Raw genomic sequence first — 25266 nt, 5'->3', positions numbered from 1 at the left:
ATGGCAATAAATGGATACATTAAGAAATCAGATCTCAAACTAACCCAATACCTCAAACAACTAGAAAAAGAACAGATTAAGTCCAAAGTTGTCAGAAGGAAGGAAATAAGATCACAGGGGAAGTAAATGTAACAGGGATCAGAAAAACAGGAAAGATCAATGAAAGTTTGTTTTTTTTTTTAACAAAATTGACAAACTTTTAGCTAAACTAAGAAAAAAAGACTCAAAATTAGAATAGGAAGAAGAGATAAGATGTTATACCACAGAAATACATGGAATCATGAGACTACTATGAATGATTACATGCCAAAAGATTATATAATCTAGAAGACCCAAATTTCTAGAAACACACAGCCTACCAAGACTGAATTAGAAAAATCTGATCAAGCCAATAATGGGTAAAGGGATATCAGTTATCAAAGCCTCACAACACAGAAAATCCCAGGACTAGATGGCTTCACTGGTGAATTCTACCAAACATTAAGAAAAACATTAATGCCAATTCTTCTAAATTCCTCTGGGGCAGCGGGGCGGGGGTGGGGGGGAGCACGGGGATGAACTGAAGGAAACACTTCCAATCTCCTTCTACAAGGCCAGCATTAGCCTGATGCCAAAGCCAGATATGGACACTACAAGACTACTATAGAACAATATTACTTATGAAAATAGATGAAAAAATTAAAATATTTGGAGACTGAAATGAAGAGCATTATACACTATGATCAAATAGGATTAATCCCTTCAACTCAAGGATGATTCAACATACACAGATCAATAAATGTAATACACCGCTTTAATAGAATAAGAGGTAAACATATGATCATTGCAATAAATGCCAAAAAAGCATGTGACAAAACATCACAACTTTTCACAATATAAACCCTCAACAGACTGTGTATAGAAGAAACATACCAAAACATAATGAAGGCCATATATATGACACTCTTAGCTAACATTATATTCAATGTTGAAAAACTGAAAGCTTTCCTTTTAAGAACAGGAAAAAGACAAGATTGCCTACTGTCACCTCTTATTCAATACAGTACTGGAAGTCCTAGCTAGAGAAATTAAAACCAAAAAAATGGCACCCAAATCAGAAAGAAGTAAAATTGTCACTATTTGCAGTTGATATTTTGTGTATAGAAAATATCAAAGACTCAACCAAAAAACTGTTGAAACTAAGCAACTTCAGTAAACTTCCAAGATATAGAACATCAACATACAGAAATCATTTAAGTTACTATACATTAATTATGAAGTATCTGAAAAATAAATTATCCCATTCACCATAGCACCAAAACAATAAAATACCTAGTAATAAATTTATCCAAGTGAAAGATCTGTACAATGAAAACTACAAAACTTCCTTGAAAAAAATTGAAGTAGATACAACAAATGGAAAAAACCACTTGTGTTCGTGGATCAGAAGCATTTTGTTAAAATGTTCATGCTACCTAAAGCCTTCTATAGATTCAGTGTAATCTCTGTCAAAATTCAAAGCATAATTCTTCACATAAATAGAGAAATGAAACCACCAACGACCCCAAATAGCCAAAGCAAATCCAAGAACAAAGATGGAGGTATCACATTTCCTGATTTCAAATTATACTACAAAGCTGTTGGAATAAAAACAGTATTACTGGCATAAAAATGAAACACAGACCAATGAAACAGAATCGAGAGCTCAGAATAAAACCCATGCATTTTCAGCCAACTAAAACTTGACAAGAGAAGAAATAACACCTAGTGGGGAAACGATATCTTCAAATGGTGTTGGGAGAGCAATGCAGAAGAACAAGGAAATTGGACCCCTATTTTACAGCATTCATCAATTAACAGAAAATAGATCAAAGCATTAAATAGAAAACCTGATACCAGGACACTCTTAGAAAAAAAATTTAGTGACGCATCTCTTTAACACTGGTTTTGGTAATGATGTTTTAGATTCATCACTAGAACAACAAAAAACCAAACAATACTACATCAAACTTAAGCTTCTGCATAGCAAAGGAGACAATCAACAAAATGAAATGGCAACATAGCGAGTGGGAGAAATTTTTTGCCAACCATGTATACAATAGCAGGTTAATATCCTAAATATACAAAGAACACATTCAATCTAATTATGAAATAGGCAGAGAAACAGACATTTTCCCAGCGACATCCAAATGGCCAACAGGTACATGAAAAGATGCTCAACATCACCAACCATCAGGGAAATGCAGCTCAAAATCACAGTGAAATAACACCATTTACCTGTTAGAATGGTTATAATTAAGAAGAAATAATGTGTGTTGAGGAGGTTATGGAGAAAAGGGAACCCTGGTACACTGTTGGTGAGAATGTAAATTGGTTCAACCACTATGCAAAACAATATTAAAGTTACTAAAAAAATTAATTGATCTACTATAGGATACAGCAATCCCACATCTGGGTATATATCCAAAGGAAATGAAAATAGGGTATCCAAGAAATATATATACTTCTGTGTTCATTGCAGCATTTTCCACAATACCCAAGATATAGAAACAACCTAAGTGCCCATCAACAGATGAATGGATAAAGATGTGATCTATATATGATAAATATTTATCTCATACATAAAAAATGAAATATTTGGCCATAAGAAAGGACATCCTACCATTTGTTACAATATGGATAAACCCTGAGGACATTACACTAAAGAAGGTAAGTCAGAGAAAGGCGCATACTGTACGATATCACTTACATGTCAATTTAAAGTCAAACTTGTAAACACAGAATGGTGGTTACCAGGAGATGAGGGATGGGGAGGGGTGGAGAGGACAGATGTTATTAAACTGTTTAAATTTACAATGAATAGTACGTAAGACCTAGAGATTTAATGCACAGTACAGTGAATACACACCAACATTGCATTATAATCAAACTTGCTAAGAGACAAACTTCATTCATTACTCCAACCACTAAGAAATAACTCCGTAATGTGATAATGGTGCTAAGTATCACTACAATGGCAATCACTACCACATAAAAAACAAACTGACATGTTGTAACCTTACATTTACACAACATTGTAAGTCAAACGCATTTCAATGGGAAGAAGGAAAATCAATTTTTAGAAAATAAACCAATATATATAAAAAAACAAAAAACAAAAATTAAAGTCAACTAGCTTTGGCTTCCATAAAATGGGTCCACAACTTGCTTCTGATGTGTTTAATGTTTCTCTGAGTCAAATCTCTGAAGAAAAATTTTATAGAGTAACCCAAGGAAGCAGAGCAATGATATCACCAATTAGAAAGTTATTAAGCCTTACGTTACATTCATATGAGGATACAGGAATATCTTAAAGAACAGCTAATCCACTGGCAATGAAGACAAACTGTCATTCACCCGACTTCTCTAACAGAACTGAATTCAACTTACCATTATTATTATTATTGAGAAAGCTTATTAGAACATAAGACTTTGATGACAGAGACCAAAGTCTTTTCCTTCCAGAGTTTGCCAAACAAGAATTCTTTCATATACTCTGTAAAATTCCTAATCATTTGTCTTTTTATATATATTTATAAATACATATATTTAACATATATTTATAAATACATATATTTAACATATATTTATAAATACATATATTTAACATATATTTATAAATACATATATTTAACATATATGTAAATATATATATTTATTTATAAATATGTAAATATATATATTTATTTATAAATATGTAAATATATATATTTATTTATAAATATGTAAATATATATATTTATTTATAAATATGTAAATATATATATTTATTTATAAATATGTAAATATATATATTTATTTATAAATATGTAAATATATATATTTATTTATGAATATGTAAATATATATATTTATTTATGAATATGTAAATATATATATTTATTTATGAATATGTAAATATATATATTTATTTATGAATATATAAATATATATATTTATTTATAAATATATAAATATATATATTTATTTATAAATATATAAATATATATATTTATTTATAAATATATAAATATAATATATATTTATAGATTTATATATTTATATGTATTTTTATATATTTACATGTATAAATATATATATATTATATATATTATATAAATATATATAAAGCTACAAACTAGAGTATGAAATTCATTAAGTTCCATTGTAATCATTAGTCTCAACACCCTCCCCCCCAATCAACAATTATCCCGACTGTATTTAATCTCATTCTTTTCCCCATTCACCCATCTTTTTCAAATTCTCCTAAGGTTCAGAAAAGGCAGTTTTCTCCCTGAATAACAGCTCACAAAATTCTCCCAGATGGCTTTTTTCCACAGTTTTATTCTATTAGTTTGGGTATACTTATATATTGCATTATAAAACATTTAAAATAAAAGTTTTCTTTGGTAATTTGTCAACTATCTTAGAAGAAATTCAAGGCTTGATGCTTTCTATATGTATGATCAGTGCACCAAAAAACACCACAAAATATATTTTGTATTAAATATGGCTTTTCCAATGAAGTAGAGCAACTGCACTCATCCACAGTTAAGTGGCCCAAAGTGAAGTATAGAGTGAGGTGAGTCAAAGATCCAAAATAATCACATTCCAAATAATCGGTGACATGTGGGTATGTGCATTCCAAATGCCTGTATTTTATGAAAGACAGTGTGTTATTAACAAAGAACTACAAGAACAAAGCCCCTCATTCTAGACCTTGGATACACCTCCTGTACTCTTCGGTGTCAATTCCCATCTGTTACTCCTCAGCCATCTCCTTACCAGAGCTGCTGCAGTGGGAGGGGTCAACAGGTCTTCCATTTTTATCAGAGCAGGCTATTGCTCGAAAACGCATGCCTTTTCCACATTCTTTGCCTTCTCCTTGTACCCGAAATCCTCGTTGAGACGCTCTTCTGCCTTCTGGAAGAATGCAATCTGACCAGTTTCCATAAGGCTGAGATACAAACACATCGCAAGGGCATAGTTCTGTTTCTATGAGAGGGTACAGGTCAGAGTCCTGGCATTTCTCTTTCTTCCTGCTTTTCCCTGTTCCAAAAAAGAGACAGTGATATATTAATTTCACATCTGTTTGGTTAAGTCACATTATTGTCTTTACTAGCATTTATTTACTAAATGTCAAATATAGCCTTCCCCTGCCCTTCTCCAATTTTTTTTTTTTTTAACACCATGAAAGCAAATCCTAGGACAACTGAAGCAACTCTCAAAGTAACTGTGAAATTAAAGTTAATTTGAGGGGCGCCTGGGTGGCTCAGTTGGTTAAGTGTCTGCCTTCGGCTGGGATCAAGCCCCAGGTTGTACTCCTTGCTCAGCGGGGAGCCTGCTTCTCCCTCTCCCACTGCTCCCCTGTCTTATACTCTGTCAAATAAAATCTTTAAAAAAAAATAAAGGTAATTTGAAAATAAAATTGATTTTATATTGATAGTGGCAAAAAAAAAAACTAAAAGATATTTGCTATAGTGATTCAACAACTAGAAAGTTTTTATTATGATTTTTCCTATAACTTGTTCGTAAGAACAGATTACCTTGTCTCAGTTTTCCTTGAAATTAATGGTTTCCAGGGAAACCAACAAAACACTGGAAATATTAACATTGTCTTTTTGACGTACATTTTTGGAAACAGTTTATTTATTCAAAGAACAAAATAATATCCTCCCATACAATGGCCCTGAAGTGAGGCTTGGCGTCACTCGGGGTATGGCAGATAAAGTACAACTTATTTTGGTCCTTGCCATCAGGCAGCTCACAAATGCTGACATAAGAAAAGGAAATAAACGCTCAAATAATGTTGGGTAATTTAATCTGAGAAAAAGCTGTGGCTTCCACTTTGAAGAGACCTTTTTAACTTAAGTATTCTAGAATAGGGCTTCACCTTAATCAGCTGACTTTGATGGACCTTTTAGCTGTGATCCTGTCTTTGAGTAATGAGAATGCAGAATCATTTCCCACTGCTCTGAGTACTTCATAATCATGTTTAATGGGATTTCAAGTCAGCATGTAACTTGATTCAACTCTCCTGCCAACACACTTCCACTAGATTCCTAAAAATTTTCTATCAGATTTTTTTTTTCCTCATTAGTAAGTCGTCAGCTAGAGTATTGGCTGGTTATAAAAAAAAATGAAGTAGGCTGCTTTATTCCCAGTGTTTATAGGGGTTTTAGAAATGCTTGATTCAAGCTGATGCATGGGATATTATCTCATTTTCAAATAGTTTATGCACAATTTTATAGTTGCTGCCTGGATGATTGGCTCTATGGTCTGACATGTTGCTTATGGCCACAATAAATAAGGACTCCTGCAGGTCTGAAATGATCTTGCAGGAGCTTCAGCCTTGCCACTATCTCTTTGGGAGGATGTATTCATTCACCTTTACCATTAACGAGTGCACTTAACGAGAAAAAAGTTTGAGAAACACAGACTCTGTCATGGCTGTGAGAATTTACTGGTTGAAAGGTCCATGCGTGGTAACTGGTTTCTTCCTGCCAGCACTTAACATACCCAAATCTCTGGTGCCTCTTAAGTGTCCGTAAAACAAAACAAAACAAAACAACCAAAAACCAAAAAAACTGCTGTCTCCATGTCTCCAATTTCTATTCTCTTCTCAACTCGTTTAAGCCTGGAGTCGGAGTCTACCTCTTCTTTCCTTCTTACTATTAACAAAGTAATCAAACAAATGAAGCCATGGAATATCTTTATACCTTATCCTTCAGACTGAATCTTTCAATGATTGTTCAAAATGTTGACCACACCATCATTGTTGAAATAGCCTTCCCAAATTCCAGGGTATCTTACATTTTTGTCCTTCACCCCTGCCATTCCTCTGGGAATATCGAATTTGGTTTATTGCATTGTTTCCCCTCTCTACATCTCTTAACTGATGGGGTTTCTCAGGGCACTGCCCTAGGCCCTCTTCTTTTCTGATCCATTATCTTCACTCGGAGTTTAAAGAACTCTCTATATCTCTTAAATTCCTAATTATTATCTCCATTCTAGATTTCTTGGTCAAGCTTCTGAGCCACAGACTGGAACCTAAAGGGCCAATCAAACTCAACCTGGCAAAATCCATACTCAACCTCTTCACACCTTCACAGGGCCTACCTTTCTCCATCTTCATTTCCCCAATTACAGCAACATGACCAAGTCAAAATCTAAAATGTCACACTTGACTCCTGTTGTACTACCTGCATCTGTTTAATGACAAAGATCTATCATTTCAAATGATTAAGCAGCTCTTAAATCCGTCTTTGTTTCCATTCTGACCAATACCACACATATTTAGCCCATCTCCAAAATTCCAGCTTAAATCCCCACAACGGCTTCTTCTAGTATTTTATTGCCATTGTCCTTCAGATTCCCTTCAATCTTCTCTCCACACTGCAGCTAGAAGCAGCTCACAAAGATGGAAGTCTGATCACATCATTCATCTACTTAAAACTCTTCAGTGACTTACTTGTTCATGGAATGAATTCTAGACCCCTTGCTTTGGTCATCAAGGCTCCACAGTACTGAGATCATTAGGACCTGCCACCTGCTTATGTTGTGCCATTCTGCCTCTGGCATGTTACAAGCTAGACATACTGAGCATATTTCAGTTCCTGGAAATTCCTCACTGGTTTCTGGTCTTTGCAGTTCTTACGCCAGAAACCTTAAGTTCCAACCTCCTTGCATAGTCTACTTAATGCCTACTCGTCCTTCAGGTCCAAACTAATACCTTACCCCTGCCAGAAAGCCATCCTTGAGACTTGTCATCTCAGAGTACGGAAAAGGTAGTCTTCTGTACTTTCCTTATTCTGTCACAAACTATGCCTTTCCAAGGATGTTCACAACCCAGTTCTTGGAACCTATAATCATGCTACCTTATATGGCAAAATGGACTTTGTAGATGTGACTAGGATTATGGGCCTTGAGAGAAGATTATTCTGGATTATCTGGGTGGGTCCAACTTAATCACATGGTTTTACAATTAGAAAACCTTAAGGACTAAGAATAGTCAGACTCAATGTTACTGAATTTCAAGATGGAAGAAGAGTCATGAGCCAAGGAATGTGGATAGCCTCTAGAAGCTAAGAAAAACAAAAACAAACAAAACAAAAAAACATTTTCCCGTAGAGCGTCCAGAAAGGCACGCAGTTCCACCAACATCTTGTTTTCAGCCTTGTGAAACTGAAGTTTGCTTTAGACCTACGTAACTGTGAGATAATCAATTTGTGTTGTTTTTAAAGGCACTAAGTTTTGTGGTAATTTGTTAAAGCAGCAATAAATTAATGTAGCACTAATATAACAGCTATTGTCTTAAGTTCTATACTGTGTTTTCATTGTAATAAAATCTCCATCTTCTATTACACTGTAAGCTCTTAAATTAGGATGTCTATTCCTGACTAGTATTTCTAAGCCCTAGCACACATAAGTGGTCAAGAAAAATGTTCATTAAGAAAAGGAGGTTTAAAAAAGGAGTGGGGGAGAAAGAGAAGACAAAAGGACTAAGTGAGAGAGAGCAAGAGACAGTAGGAAGAAAAATATTCATCTACAAGGCAACCAACAGTTGCTGGCAGAACAAGTATTCTCTATGTGGTCTCTGTATTTGGGATAATCTTAATTACATGACATCACTGAAGAAGGATTTAAGTTAATACAGAAATGGTTCTCAAAATGAGAAACAAATTATTAGTGGTCCTTTACTTTGATTACATTATAGTAAAAGAAAAAATCAGCATTAACCTTTGGATTCAGGAGTTTACTACTAAAAAACAAGCTAAAACAAACAATCCCTAATACAACTGTAAAGACCTTTCCCCCCCTTAAGTCAGAGGGAAATTTTTGACTGTTCCCACAAGAACAGTAAAACTACAAGTATGTATTAAATTGTTTTATTTATTCAGTTATTTTGTATATTAACCTAAAATCTGCTTAATAGATTATTTTCAGCAGTGTATAAACTGTCACTATAATTACCATTCGTGATGGTAATTATATGATGATCTAGTTTGGGTACAACACCCAGGATATCCAGATATTGAATTCAAGTCTCTTGTTAAAAATGGAAAAAAGAACTCACTAGATGGTCCCTTACTCCATAGAGTGGCTTGTATTTTTGTCTGTGCTTCGTTATGTGTCTTTGTTAAAGAGAATCACACTGTCTTACAGGCTAAGTCCATGCCTTTTAGAACCCTTCAGGTTAGAGAGGACTTAAGTTTACCACCAAATTACACGTGAGACGCCAAAATACAAGCAGAGTGCCACAACAGTAAAAATAAGTCTTAAGTGAAAAAATTACAATTCACTACTTCTCACTGCACACACAATACAGAATTGTTGATTTTTCTTCCTACAACTCTTGTGTTTCATAAAGTTGACCAACCTAATTAAGGTGTTTCCAAGACGTGAAGAAACAAAGATCAATCGTCCAGCAAAAATCATAACCAATAATTTAGAAAAATTCTAAGTAGTGTTTTTTTTTTTAAGAGGAGTAATTCTTGGGATAGAGTCTGCAGAAAAATGTACAATGGTTCTTCCAATATTTACATAAAAAGTGTATTTTAAGTAAGCCAAATGCATTAGTTTTCAAGCTGTACTAATTCAATAAATACCCTGGGTTTTTCCAGTAATCCCATTCTCAATTTGCAGGTCTAAAATACCATTAGTAAACTCTCAAGAAAAGAAAACTGGCCACTAATTAAAACCTTCCTTTCCCTCTAAAGGAAATTCTCATATCAAAGATAAAGAGAATTGCCAGAATGATGGCTTCTGAAGCTGTAGGTACAAATGCGCACACCAAGTTTTACTGTTACCCCTGAACTTGAAATTACTCCAAACACATTCTACCCCATTATATTCCCTCTAAGAACTTGTTTCACCTTAGAAACACAAGCAATGTTGCACAACGTTATATTTGCACAGATTTTTGTAGAAGAGAGCACAAAGTACAATATATTTTGTTGTTTCCATTTGATTCTATATTTGACCTACCCTCATGAATGGGCTTCTGATTTGTGTGCAGAAACCCTGTTAGGCTCTCATCGATTAAGTAAATCCATTAGCATGAGTTAAATTTAAAACATAATCTTGTAAGCCATACATTCAAACAAAGGGAATTTGAAACCAAGAGAATTAGCACTCGAACTGCTTATAAGAACAAATGGTCTTCTGTGCTTAATTCTTCAATGTCAACAATTCTATTATCCCAGTGATTATTTTAGCATTTTTCCTTTGGGTCTTTAGTACCTAAATTAAGTTTTCTGCATATTCAAATACAACTAAAAGAAATTGTGGGGTATTTATCTAGACAAGTAGTACAATACATTAGACTGCATCAATTATTTGTATATTACAGGTAAAAATTGCTCCAGCGCCTTGATTAAACTATTAATTGCTTTAATTTCCATTCAATTGCACGGATGTAAATAGAACCAAAACAACACGCCACAAAAGCAGAACCGATATATGTAATCTGACTTTTATCTTACGCTACTAAAATTTTAAAATGTCAAGTTGCTTGTAAAATAATGGCAAAAAAGAATGATATAGATTACATTTGCCTTTGTTGTGTTTTACAAATCAGTCACTGCTTTCAACCCTGTTGAGCTCCTGGCATGACCAAATACCAGAAACTTTGCCATTAGCTACTCCGACGTAGTGGGTGGCTATGTTGCCATTTACCACTGTAAAGATTAGAAAGCCATAGAGAGGAACTTCACAGCTATAGAATGGTTCACATAATTCACTTCACAAGTATTAGTTCAGTACATACTATGTGCCAGGCACAGGTGCAGAAGATACATAATGTTAGGGAAGGGCTGGGAAAAGGAGAGGCCCGATACAATTTCTAGTCCTTCTGGAGCTTCCATTCTCTTTGGCAGGTTTAGGAGTACATCCCTTGTCTGAAGCTAAGAAATGGAAAGCACACCGTACCTGTGAGCTGTCGCCGTCGACTTCGGGTTGCTTCACAGTTTGTGGGGCAGGGTGTAAACTTGGACCAAATCGTGAAGGTGCAGTCATCTCGACATGGGACTGTGCATTCTTGTACAAGGGGAGGCATGCCATTTGTCTGCTTGAGGCATTCCAGCATTTCTGCTGACTGGTTATCAGACATACAGGAGACGGCTTTAAAAAAAAAAAAAGAAAAAAGGATTCTTTTGTTATTATTTTGATTAAATCATTCTGTTGCTTGTTCTTCAACAAAATAGAAGAATCTCCCAGTGTTTGAAAATCTGGTTATCACTGTGATTATAAAAGGTGTTCTACACAGCTAACCTTATTTCTCTCTGGAAATTAAACGTTTATCATTGCCAGCGGAGGTATCTGAAGATTTAATTGGTTTCATTATTAATCCAATTTGGTTGCATTGACAGCACAACCAAAATAACTTTCAGTAATTTATTGTACATGAGCTTTTGAGACTCTGATCTCTGAGGATGATCTAAAACTAGGAAAGAATGTGTAAGAGTAAAACAGGAGGACAAAAAGGGGACAAAACCATGAATATCATGTGAATTCTTCCTACTTTTTTTAAAGATTTTATTTACTTATTTGACAGACATAGAGACAGCCAGTGAGAGAGGGAACACAAGCAGGGGGAGTGGGAGAGGAAGAAGCAGGCTCCCAGCAGAGGAGCCTGATGTGGGGCTCGATCCCATAACGCCGGGATCACACCCTGAGCCGAAGGCAGACGCTTAACCACTGTACCACCCAGGTGCCCCAAATTCTTCCTACATTTTAATTGACTTAACTTGTTTGAATGGCATTTCTGGAAGTGGTCCTATTTTCACTTCAAACCAGTATTTAAAAAAAAAAAATTTCTGTTGTCCATTAGTAAACTTTTTTTTCCTTATTAACATTTCAGAATCAATGAAAAATTTTTAATATTTTTTTTGGAGTAGGCATAACCTATCCAGGTCACTCCCATTACAGATATCCTATCAGTTGCAGATAATTCTTCAAATTTCACTCACAAACTTTTTCAACTAGAAGGTCTCTAGTCATACCGTAAAATAACCAAAATCCTGAGGTAAAGAACTTATGCTTAATTCTGTATTTGATTCTTTAAGCTAGTGACTTTTTATTCAATTATAAAGGAAATTTTTGTGTATGTTTTATTCACCTTAATTATGGACCTTGTAGGGAGGTGTCTTTATATTCTTTAGACTAGTACATCTCCACCTTGGCACTACTGACATTTTGGGTTGGATACTTTGTGTAGGCATTTGTTTCCCGTGCACTGAAGATATTTACCAGCATCCTTGGCCTCTACCTGCTAGATGCCAGCAGCACACACCCCCTCCCAGTTGTAAAAACCAAAAACTCCAGACATTGCCAAATGTTGCCCCAGGTGAAAACTACTCTTCTAAACTGATTCCTAACCATGGAGATCTAGGAGAATGCACAGATTCTATGGCATGACTTCGGACCTACAGCATCAACATCTCTGGGGGAGAATTCGAGGCATATATTTTTAAGTGTCCCAGGTGGTTCTGATGCAGTCTTTCCTCCGACAACCCATATTTGGCACAGTGCCTGTGGATATGGTGGAAGTTAATGGGTATTTGCTGAATTGCTCATCCTAAAGAAATCATAGTTTAAGATGATTTTTGTGACAACTCTAATATCTTCCAAGTTACAAGGAATAAACATACCACAGCTTAGGATCAACACTGTTAAGAACACTTTGTATGAAAAGTTCTATAATTAGGGTAAGTGTACACAGGGGCTCCATTTAATTGCCCATTCTTATATTCTCAACTCCTTTCATTATTCTGAGCGCAGAGAACAATTCAATCTGATTTTTTTTTTTTAATAACTGAAAGCCAAATCCATCCCATGTTTTAAGACCAAGGAATTAGCAATGGATACATATGCAATACTTCCCAATTTGTACATCTCCTCTGTGGCAGGTGAAGTTATACACTGGTTTTGAGTAATTTTTTTGCTTTTGTTTTTATCTACATCCTAGGAACAAAATCCATTGCACATAAAGCCAACATCATCTATGTTTGTTTTGTTGGGAATATTACAGCCATTAATGATGAAAACACCAACATACTTTATCTCAAGTAGGCTACAAGCAAATGTTATTTGAATTGCATGTTTAGATAACCAATCTGGAGTCAATTTAGGGGACTTGTATCTTGCCAAGGTATTTTTTCCCCTTAAGATGACAATGCACTGATTAACATGAAGAGGAATTTTAAATACTTTAAAAAAGCGTTGCTCTTTGAAATCCAAACCTCTATGTATACAAAAATAAGGTATTTTTTTCAATGAAGTTTTTAAAATTATTTTTCCACATTAGTTTATAATTTGACAACTATGATAAATACGCAATGATACTTTGAAATCTTACAAACCAAATTAGCAAACACTGGATTTATGAATGCCTATATGGAGCTATTGTGCATTAACGAAAGAAAGCATCAAAAATGAATAGCTATAGTATATGATATAATTCGGAGACATTCTTATCAGATGGTATGAATAAAAATTCCAACTCCAAACATCTGGGAGTTACATGAACGGAGTTATTTAATCTTTGTGCTTAGACTCATCTTTGAAATGATTATAAGAGAACCTATAACAAAGAGTTGTGAGAAAGTTTAAGACAGTAGCTCTCATACACTGAAGGTTCAATAAATGCTATTGACTTAATTTTGTATTTAATTTTAAGTTTTTATCTTAAATCAAGCAGGCTGATCATTCTCCTCTCAGGTACACATGCACACACTGTCACCTTCCATGGCTCATTTCTTCCTCGGACATCCTCAGAATCTGAGGCATGTAGGAAAGGAAAAACCACGGTTGAATCTCACAGGATTCTGGCACTACACTTAAAAAGAACCATTAGTCAAAGAATAGGTCAAATAGGTCCTAAACATATTCCTTACATTAACAGGGTTATGTAAAACAAGTCAGACATTACTCCTATACAAACTGACGTAATAGAGTAGTCTAACAGAGACATTAGAGATCTCTAAGGGCCAAAGAAAACATTGACAGTTGTAGCATGAAATTTCACGACACCCACATTAATCTCAAGACCGCTGCTCTGTGTTATTACTGATGGTCTATTAACTCAAGGGTGAGTGGCAACTGATACACTACAGATCATACAATCATCTGCTTAGGTCAGGCATTACGGCTCCCAGATTTCTCCAAGTTCAAGATTCTAATTTCTTTTCAAGTGTGAAAAAAATGACCAGACACAAAAACATAAACGAAGGGTGCTTAGGTGGCTCAGTTGGTTGAGTGAACAACTCTTGGTTTTGGCTCAGGTCATGGTCTCAGGGTCATAAGATCGAACGCCCTGCTGGGCTCCCACTGGACCTGAAGTCTGCGTTGGACTCTCTCTCCTCCCCGCCCACCACCGCGCAAGCGTGAACACACGCACACTCTCTCCCTCTCCAATAAGCAAAATCTTAAAAAATATGAATATTTCTTGGGAATGTTGTAGTATAAAATGAATCCTTTAGTAAACATTTACGGGAAGACTGGTTATTGAACTATACTAGTGGGTAGGAAATTACTAAAGAAAAATATCAAGCACAAAGTCTGCAGGACTGGAAAACCAGGAAATGAGAAGATATTTGGAGTAAATGAGGATAACTAGTAGCTAGTGGCACAATTCAGTGACTCCTTTCATCAGGCAACTCATGGGGAAAGGGTATTTTTTAAACATATTTTAAATCTACAGTATAGTTCTTAACAACTAAAGGTGTGTAGACTCAAGTCAGAACTTATTTTGAGAAAACAGAGGTGGCAAAGTATACTGATACAATTATAAGCCCTGGTGTCAAACAGAACTAAGACTGACTCTTCACACGCCCCCCCCCCCCTTTTTTTTTACTGTTACCTTGGGCAAGTTATGTAAAAAGAGTCCATTAACTCATCCATACAATGAGAATAATACTTACACCATATGATAAATTGATGCAGATGAAGTATTTAGCACAGCAGTAAGCACTTAGTATAGGTGCCCAGGGGCTGATTTTTTTGGTTGAAAGCGTGCAAGCAAGTGTATGAATGGGGGGGGGGGGGAGAGGGAGAGAATCTCATGCAGACTCTGCTGAGCAGGGAGCCCAAAGAGGGCTCCATCTCAGCACCCTGAGATCATGACCTGAGCTGAAACCAAGAATTGGACTCTTAACCAACTGAGTCACCAAGGCACCCCGTGGAGAGTGACCTATTTTTATGATAAAGTCTACTAGATATCAAAATATTACAAGCATCAGGAAAGAAGAATCCATCATCACTTGACTTGGTTCAGGAAGAATTTTCCAAATGCCACTATCAATAGTCTTGGTCCCTAAGAAGTAGAACTGGAGCCTCCCTTCCATTACAATATTGAAGTCAGTTGCCTATTTCAAAGACTGCATGGCTCTCCCAAGATACAGTTTACTCTATTTCCAAGTGATGCTCTGTGCATTCTGCTAATTGTTATAAAAATGAGGCTTATAAGCTACTATATGAGATCACAACTCAAGTTCTGAGAAAGTCAGAAACTGAAATCCAAGGCCTGTTGGGAACTCTTTCCAGAAAAACCAAGATGAAGGGGGAATGAACCATGAGAGAAAAACCAAGATCAAAATCCTTAACAAATCTTAAGAGTTTCATGAGAGGACAGTGAACATTTGCACAGAAGAGCGGTGGCCATATTTGCAGCTTCATACCTCACTCATTGAGGTGGTCGTATCCAGCCCAAACATGTACCATGCCTCTCTATGCTAAAGCTGAATTCAAAAGCATCTTAGCATCTAAGGTTTAGAGGGATTTATCAAACTTTTCTGACCATTAGAACCATTTGTGCTTCATTACCAATCAGGAGAGGAATGAAATAAGGCAAAGAAATAAAACTTCTGCCCTAAAATCAGAAACACGTCTTGAAGTCATTTTCTCTACTTCCTTGGTGGTCTAAACGTTAGACTTTGCTTATACACCTGGACTTTTATTACCTACAGCTTCCTCCCTACTTTTTTTTTTTTTTTTTTAGATTTTATTTACTTACTTGACAGAGAGAGCGAGCCAGCAAGAAAGGGAACACAAGCAGGGGGAGTGGGAGAGTAAGAAGCAGGATCCCAACAGAGCAGGGAGCCCGATGCAGGGCTCGATCCCAGGACCTTGGGATCATGACCTGAGCCAAAGGCAGACGCTTAATGACTGAGCCACCCAGGTGCCCCTCCCTATTGATCTTATTGAACCTGATCCATTCATTCATCCATCCATCCAGGCATAATATACAAGCAACTATGAACAATTATAAAAGCACTGTGTGTATATATACATATGCATGTACATATAAATAATCTGGCTTCTGGGAGGCTACAGTAGTGGCAGTGACAGAGAGGTAGACCATTCAATATTGTAGTCTCCCTAATGGAGACAACCAGTGAGGGAATTTGGTATAGAAAGGGAAAGTAGGTACTTCACTCTTACACGGAAAGGATGTGCAATGGGCAGGCAGAAAAAAGCTATTACAAAGAATTTATCTGTCAGACATTTGCTATTTAGTTTCATTCTGAGTCCTGGGTCCTTTGGATCATAGATCACTTGCAGGCCATGATCTAGAGAAAAAAATTTTTTTGGTGCTTTTAAGTAGTTGAAGTACTGTCCTATATACTAGGGGGCAAAATCTTGAGGAAAGGGAGAGGCATTTACTACTGACCCTTCCTGGCATATATTTCTACCTGGACTAGATTGTTTAAGGAATAGCAATGCAATGCTAAATTATAATCATTTATTAAACTTGGAATATTAAAACTGCACTGCCAGGTCAAATCATTCCAATAGCTGCAGAACAATCTCATTACTGGGCATTGTTTGAAATTTAGCTACCTTAGGCTTTGGACAGAAAGTTCTCGGGCTAGCTGCCTGGGACAGCTGAGTATTCTTAAGCACCAATGGAGAAACACGTGTTTGAGCTGAGTCACTCAGGTGAGAGCACTCAGACAAGTCACCTAGCAAATGGGTATGGTAGGGTAACCTGGAATCCCCCAGAACCTTTGTGAAGCTTGAGGTTGTATCTTCCCATTTACAGTGTCTAACAATGTATACAACACATAGAGTCGAGTTCAGCTTCTTCGCCTTTCTCGTAATTACGACGTAAGCTGAGCCTCAGAGGAGGGGGGGAAAAATCACAAAAAGCAGAGAAGAGTTACTAATTGCTTTCCCCTGTTACCTGACTCTTTTCAATTTTAGCAGCGTGAAAAGGAATGCCCTGACACAAAATGTAAAATTATCTGATAATCTAGCAAAAAAGACAAAGCAAGGACCCATATGAATTCTCAGTGTGCCTGAGTTAATTTTTAAAAAAGAACTACCTGCTGTTACTGTGGGAGGCTTAGGCAGCCTTCTCAGGCTTTCATGATGACTAAAATCAGATTTTTAACTGTTACTAAACAGCTAGTCTTCCCCCCCCACCGTCAGACACGCCGTAATAAGTTGGTCCTCCCCCCACCCCCTTATGGTATGAAGAGGGCACGGGTCACTGTCCTGATAAGAAAGGATGATGTTCGGCCTGGGAAGAGTAAGTAAGTGATGGAAGCTGCTACCTCCCATCTGTCTACACTCCTCACCTTCACCAAGGACAACCACATTATTTTCCCTAAGTTGCCGTAGACTAGAGTTCAATTGTCATAGCTGACAAGAAAGGTTAGGAAAAACTTCTTTCAAGAGGTCATGATTTCCAGGAAACGGAGGGGACATGCTAAAAAACCGGGAGGGCTCTATGAGCTTGCTGGCACTGCTTCGAGCACAAAGCTCCATTTACATGCATGTCAAGAAACAAAGGACGGGCAATAGCTGCTCAGCTCAACCAAGAGTCAGACAACATATTCTCTCTCTCAGGTCCTGCACTGGTAGCCGGGGAAACACAGATGGAAGAAAGGTCACCGTACTCAGGGTCCTGCAAGAGCACAGCATGGGAGCCTCTGGCACTGGGCAGTCAGAGCAGCTTTCTGGAAGGACACACGCATGGAAGTGGAGTCAGATGTATCCTATAAAACAACGTGAGCCAGGCCCGGGGCCTGACATACCACAGGCCTGTGCAGCAAACCAGCAATATGGTGGGCTGGCTTCCAGTCCTTGCTATGCACACTCTTAGGACTCTACTTCCCCTTTGATAAGATCCACAATGCATAGAAATACATGGTCTGTATCTGGGAAGTTACTAACTTAATGACATAATGCCAGGCTGCCCCAGACATGTATGGGGTCCAGTGTGAGAATGTAAGAAGAGGTCATAAACCTCAAGTCTTAAGAGTTAAAAGTTAAAAATTGAAATTAACAGATGTGTAATGGATCCATTCCCCTACATTACGTATTTGCTCTCCTAACGTCTTGGAAAGCTAGGTTCTAATAAAAACTCTGGGAGGGAGTTCTCATCTGCAATGGGCCTGCATCCCAACCCCATACCCTGACCCTCTTTCTTTCCTTCTCTCTCCCAGCTGAATTCTACCCCAGGCGGGACCTTCTTGCACTTGCGAATGGGTACTGCTGTCAATCCTGCGAAGCTCAATTCACAAGTCAGCTGCCTGTCACCCACCCACAGGCCGAGAGTTTACACAGAGTAAGCTTTCCCCAGGTCAGACTCAGAAGAGGCCTCTTTCACCCTTGAAGCTGGCTTACAGCCATATAGGCAGAGAGTTCTAGGGTCCCAAGGACTAGGCAGAGTTTGGATAGGGGTTGGGTAGGGAAGCTGGACTCTGGTGGGACTCCTTATCTGTGTGAGAGAGGGAAGTTAGAAAGGCCAGAGAAGGGCCCTTGAAGGCATAGGAGCTAGGTGAAAACACTTGTTGCTGAGTCTAAGGGCAGAACTGCATTCCCTTCCAATTAATTCGTTACAGACTGATGTGATCTTCCTAAGAACTCCCTTCTTGGTAGATAATCAGGAAAAGTACAAATGCCAATTAAAGCTATCTCAGTTTGGGCTATTTTAATTTGTTCCCTTCCTATTTAAAATAATTTTGGGGGGTAAATTCTCTTCAGTCCTCCTCTTTCAGCTACGAGGCATCTAGGTGTAGCAGCCAGCAAGGGTCTTGGATCTGCAAGAAGGTCCTACAGAAGCAGTCTCTGGTCCTCCTCCAGTGCCTGCAGTTAAGAGGCCCCTGTCCACTTGGTGACTGCTGACCCCGGTGACATTCACTGCTAGCGTCTCCTCTCAGGCCGAAAACCTCATGGTGATTCCCCCTCAGCCCAGTCAGGGACCATCTTCCTCTAGCAGATGAAGCCTAACTGGCCTTGGGGCCTCCTAGGGCGGTGGGAGCAGCTCTCTGGGAGATCCAGGGCTCATTCTCCTGGTCTGCCTGCGGACAGCACCAACAGCCACCTCACCCTCCTCAGGGCATGCAGGAACTTCTGGGGACTCTCTGTAGCAGCAGAAACTCCGGGGAGTCAGTGAGGCCCTCCTTCAGGAATGGGGCCCCTGTAGACCACCTCTTCTCAGTGTTCCAAACACAGCATGGAACACAAACCCTTCCGCTTTCTTCCTTTTCCTTAGCCAAACCCTCCAACCTTACAACACCAGCCCTACTCAGAGAAACCATGATGCACATTCCTGTGGCTCCTTCCCCCCCTCCCTCAGGCTCTTCGCATTTCCTTCCCAGCGCCCATCCTGGCAGCAAGAGAAGAGCTTTCCATTCCTCTTGTCCGACAGACGCTTCTCCTGCAACGTATCCATCTCCATTCTGAGGTGGCCTTTACCCTGTCCTTTTCCCTAAAGTCATAGTGGGAGATAGGCGCAAAGAGAAATCTAATTAGAGTAAGTGTATAAATTAAGAAGCATCTAAAATATGTGAGGCCTGCCATACACGTATTTCACCGCTAGGCATGGAGGCCCAGGACTGCTGCACCTGGGTCGGGCTTGTGTATGGGTAGGTCTCCCAACAGTGACCGACACACCTTCAGGTGCCACTAAATACAGGGAAGGATTCTTTGAAGGTCACCAAGGAGCAGGAGGCAGAGGCACAGAAGGGCTCTGTTGGAAAGCCCAACACTTTTTCTTTAGTTTCAGAAAAAGCCCCATGATTTTTTTTTTCCAGTGCTAATTTATTCCAAGGAGTTATTGTTTTCCCATTGCCACTGTAACAAACTACCACAAATTAAGCCACTGAAAAAACAAACATCTGTTTTCTTACAAATTCCGGGATTCAGAAGTCTAACGCCAGTTTCACAAGGCGAAAATCAAGATGGCAGCAGGGTTGGTTCCTTTCTGGAGGTGAGGGAGAATCAAGTATCTAGCTCACCCTTTCGAGCTGCTAGAGACGACCTACATCCTTCACGAACATCCTGGCTCCAGCTTCAAAGCCCACCCTGACACAGAAATGTAGCTCCTCCCCTCCAGCCCTCTGGCTCCTGCCTCCCTTATAAAGGCTGCTGTGATTACATTGGAGCCACCTGGATAAACTGGGCTAATTCCCCCACCTCAGGATCCTTAACTTAATTACATCTGCAAAGTCCCTTTTGCTTCGTAAGGTAAGACATTCACAGCTTCCAGAGATTAGAATTTGCCACTTTGGGGGGGCTGTTATGTAGCCTCCAACACAGGGGAGAGGTGTTTCTTCCTTGTTCTGAGGTATTGCCTCATTCACTAGAATAAGAACCAGGCCTACTTCATCTGCTCCCAATAAAAGAAGAAACGCAGATTTGACACAATCAGATGCACCATGACTTCCCCATTGCCTGCTCTCACACTGGTTTGTTTTTTGTTTTGTTTTGTTTTGATTCTTTGGTTTTTCAGTCACGTGCCTGGCTTTCTTCAGTCATCCAGACTACCTTTAGAACTACTCTCCCCATACTCTGTGGGGATATTCTTCAGAAAAACAGACAAGTGGACTTATTTCTTATTCAAAATCAAGCATAATTAAGAATGTACATCTGGGGCACCTGGCTGGCTCAGATGGTAAAGCATGTGACTCTTGATCTCAGGGTTGTGAGTTCAAGCCCCATGTTGGGGATGGAACCTACTAAAAAAAAAAAAAAAAGAACATACATCTACATTAAATAAAAGTGCATTATTCTATTTAGGTCAGTCTGAGCCAGGCAAAATGCAAAGCCACATTCCACCCACCCCCCCACCCAACTTTCATGCTTCAATTGCTGGTTTCATGAATGCATGAAGGAAGAATCTCTTCAGAGAAATACTGAAATTGAGAAGAGAGTGAGAACAGCTAGAAATAACTAAAAGTTCTATATCTCCCAAAAGAAGGTCAACTCTATGCTCTGTTTCACAGCAAGCATGTCTTGTTGTCTCTACTATGGGGACATGCTCTGAACTATCCGCCATGAGTAACCGAGAGCCCTGAGCCACTCCCACATTCCACTCCATGCTCTAGAGCCACGTGCTGGCCAGGGTGAGGACGCACATCAGTATGATCACTTGCATGCTGTGCCCAGTGTGGCCAGCCCTGGGGTGGGGTAAGCCCAGGAGCCCTGGTAGTATAAGGAAGAACAGGAAAGGTGGCCATCTAGCACTTGCATTTCCTAGGTACAGATATTGGGGTCATCCTGGCATGACCAAGCCAACTTCTCCACACAGGGATCGAACCCAGGTCCTTCTCCTTTGGACTTAAATCACATGAGTCAAATCAACCAATCACTCTACATATTCTGAATTTACTCGGTGGATGTGTTAGCAATTGGATTTCTGTGACAATTTTAGGAGAGAAGACATTTTCATTTGCTATTCTCCAAATGAGTCAATTTGGAAGTAGAAGGCAGTTCTTGCCATCCCCCACATGCATTCTTTTTTCCCTGGTATTTTCTTTCTCCCTGTGCAGAGCACAGCATGTGGGAGCACAGTATTTGGAGGTCCTATCCTTCAAAACTAGAGTTTGAATAAAGTATGTGCTTATGATTACACGCTGACTGACATATATGCAACTTTTGAGTGGAACAGCGTGAGTTGTGGAAATTGAATTAAACAATAAACCCATAATTGCTTGTTAGGGTGCTTTAATTGACTCATAAGTACCATATGCGAAGCTGCGTGGCTGCAGGAGCCCAATTATAAGCTTGCTTATGGAAAGATACAACTCATTTTGCATGTTGGAAATATAATCCCCAATTATTGTTGCCTCTCAGAAAAAGAGCGTTTTTAAATAAATAAGAAATACTTAGTAAGCTAATAATGTATACTTAGTCCCAAGGTAACCCTGAAGCACTTTATTTAGGTTCCAATACAAGATCAGAAAATGCACAGTGAAAAAAATGCCTATTTGCTTTATTCCAAGGCATCCGTTAAGCCCAAAGCTCTCTGTGTTCACAGCTAACCAAAGCAGTATACACAGATGGGGCTCTTGGCTTAAGGAATTTTCCCCCCAATGGACAAGAAATTGACAAAAATAAACACTATGGAAAAAAGAGAACAAAGTAATATTACAAACAATTCATAAATTAGATTTAAACATTGCTTATACACATGAGGGTCATAGAGGAGAAAGAAAGGAGATCCTAAACTCTGGCTGCTGATTAGCGGGGCCAATTCCAGAAGGGAATGCTAGGAATCGGCGTCAGGTTACCTAGCTGGAAGCGCACTAATCAGGATCTGCTGTGGGCCTTCGGGAGTGTGTGGTGGTAATGGGAAACACAGGAAGTACGTGTTGACCACTTAGTAAAATCAGGAAATCAGGAGGTTCCAGATAAGTAGAGTGAGCACCTTCATAAACTAGAGTGGAGAAGAAGTAATCAGTGGGAATCCTAAATCCAAGGAGAAAAGCATGCAATTGTCCTTCTCTAGGGTGCCTGACCATGGTGTTTGCATGAACACAAGTGGTCTTGGAGTACCTTTCGATCCCCAGTGATTTCTACTTGGCCACAGTGAAATCACCCAAAGTAAATAGGTAAGTACAAAGAGTAGCTTGTTTGTTAACAAAGCTGCCAGAGAAATCTTTTAATCTCCACTTACTCCCTCCTTTAAACGAGACTGAAAAAGACATACACTCTGAACAAAAAGACAGGACATGCTAAGCAAACCCAGCTTCAAAAGTTCTTAGCCACTCCTGCCATTTAGATTGCCTGAGTCCTTCCTCCTACAGAGATAGTAAAACCTGTATTGAAATAAAAAAAAATTATAAATGCATATAAATCATCACACTCAGCAAGACACTGGCAGCAATCACTCTAAGTTAAGTCATGACAGTGAATAGGAAGGAGCCATCACTGCGTCCAAGCTCGTTAGACATCAGCGATTCTTTCCCTGATTTTACAACTCCTTAGAGTGGCTCCATTTATCTCAGTTGACTTTCTTCCATTAAAAACAATTCCATGGGGAATGACTGCTAATCGGATAGTGTTTCTTTTGGGGGTGATGAAAATGTTCCAGAATTGGATTATGGTAATGACAGCACAACTCTGTGAATGTACTAAAAATGACCAACTTGTACACGTTGAAGAGGAAATTGTATCCCAACAAAGCTATTAACAATTCATAATGTATTCTGAATTCTGAACAAACATAAATTACAAATAGAATTCTAAAAAAAAAAAAAGCTCAAAAGTCATGTTACAAAATCATGTCAAGCAGATGCTGCATTTCTAGAAATCCTGGGAAACATAAGCATTTAGCGGCACCAGAGAAATTGTTCTCCCAAAAGTTATGCTGAAAACCATCTACACTAACTTTTATAAACGAGGATGTTCCCATAAATAATGAATTAGGATTTATCATTAATACAGTTCTTTTCACATGTTTCTGACCTGCAAAGTTTCATTTTAAAATTTTGTTCTCCAGTAAGAAAAGCAAAACAAAACCAAAACCAAAACCAAAAAACACATTTGCCTAGACTTTCTGTAATGCCATACTTACCAAATTAGAATTCTGGAGAATGCTATTTGGAGGATACAGTCGGTTGAACTATGAAACAGAACAGTAATATAAGATAGAATTTCTCCCCTAAGAGCGCTTATAATCCACACAGAAAACTTCTAACATGTGTGGGGAACCCAGTAAATATATAAATATCTGAGAACCACCTGTATGTAAACGAATTTTGAATACAAAGCATTGTGTGGTGGTTAGAGTTAATTTCTAGCCATGTTTTAAAAGCTGTCAGGTACAAAATCATCCTAACTCCCCTTATAAATTCTTTTTCTTTCCTTCTTTCTCTATCATGGCCTCATTAGAGGTGTAAACTAATGATGAGATGCTTTCTAGTATTTCCAAGTCATTTTTCTCACTGCCACTAAAAAGTCTTCAGATTACTTCCTAAATATCTGCCACATCTAAATTCTGTCTTATGCCGAATGAAGTCCTCAATTCAAATCATGTGAAAGTTTCTTGACATTTCTTTTATATATTTGGGGAAAAATTCATACACACTTCATTCTACAGAATATTGCCTATAACTAAGCAATCTGCTAGAAGCTTTATACTCCTCCGGCCTCTATTTTATGTACATGTACAAGGGGAAATGTATATGGGGAAGCTGTGAAAGAATAAATATGCTAATTCATACACTGCACAGACAGGGTGATTTATTCCATTTTTAAAAGAATATGGCAGTATTTACATAAGTTTCACCTGTATCTCTGCAAATAGCTGTTGTGCAAACAACTTCCAAATCAGGAGAAAAAAACGGGCCGGGTATTTTTTTACCAGTTGCTCTGGGCTTGACGGATGGTGCTTTCTTTAGTTACCAGCTGCACTTCACAGAAAGGCAGAGGGACAACTTGGGCCAAATCACTGCACCAAGTAACTACAGAATTGAAAAAACAACAACTCTCTTGAAGTATGAAAGCTAAGATTCTTAGATGCCTGTATAAAACAGAAACTTTAACCGTACGTATCTGCCATGAAACAAGCTATCTTGGTAATGAGCGCTGTATCATTTATCAGGAAGCTAAACTTTGCATCCTATAATCCTTCTAGTAACAGCAACTAAGTAACAAATGAGATGTGAAACTCCAAATTAAGAAGTAATTTGGTGTTCTCTATTGAAAAACAAGTGCAGAGACCCAGGATATTAATTATCTCACTGATACAGAGAAACAAGAGATCAGCACAAGATCCACACGTACTCCCCCACCCCTCGCGGAAGTATACTACACTGTCTTGTGGAGCTATCTACTTAAAACATGTTCGAAGAACTTTTCTTTTTCTACAAATGATTTCCTCTTTGTAAATCACTATGAGTGCTCATGCTTTGCATGGAAACATAATCACTGCCATTATAATCAGTTGTCTGTTAGGTACAAAGCTGACGCCATGTCAAGAAGTCATTTGGTTTCGTTTTGTTAGGTCTCCTCCTCCACAGGCTCTGCCGAGATGTT

At 38.2% G+C, this 25266-nt stretch overlaps 1 protein-coding gene across 2 annotated transcripts in view; it reads right to left on the bottom strand.

Moving 5' to 3' along the window:
- Positions 1–25266, bottom strand: part of THSD7B (thrombospondin type 1 domain containing 7B) — an 818519-nt gene that overhangs the window by 222941 nt on the left and 570312 nt on the right. For both annotated transcript variants that reach the window (XM_087858825.1, XM_045782780.2), the window contains exons 13-14: positions 10927–11118; positions 4783–5046 (exon numbers count right to left, since the gene is read on the bottom strand). In XM_087858825.1, the coding sequence (XP_087714951.1) occupies positions 4783–5046; positions 10927–11118 (456 nt within the window). The remainder of the gene's footprint in view (positions 1–4782; positions 5047–10926; positions 11119–25266) is intronic.

The sequence above is a fragment of the Ursus americanus genome, chromosome 1 (genome assembly GCF_024610735.1).
Source record: "Ursus americanus isolate L20-20 chromosome 1, mUrsAme1.1.p, whole genome shotgun sequence".
Classification (NCBI taxonomy): domain Eukaryota; kingdom Metazoa; phylum Chordata; class Mammalia; order Carnivora; family Ursidae; genus Ursus; species Ursus americanus.
The sequence above is the reverse complement of the archived record's forward strand: the minus strand, read 5'-3'. Positions and strand labels throughout refer to the sequence as shown.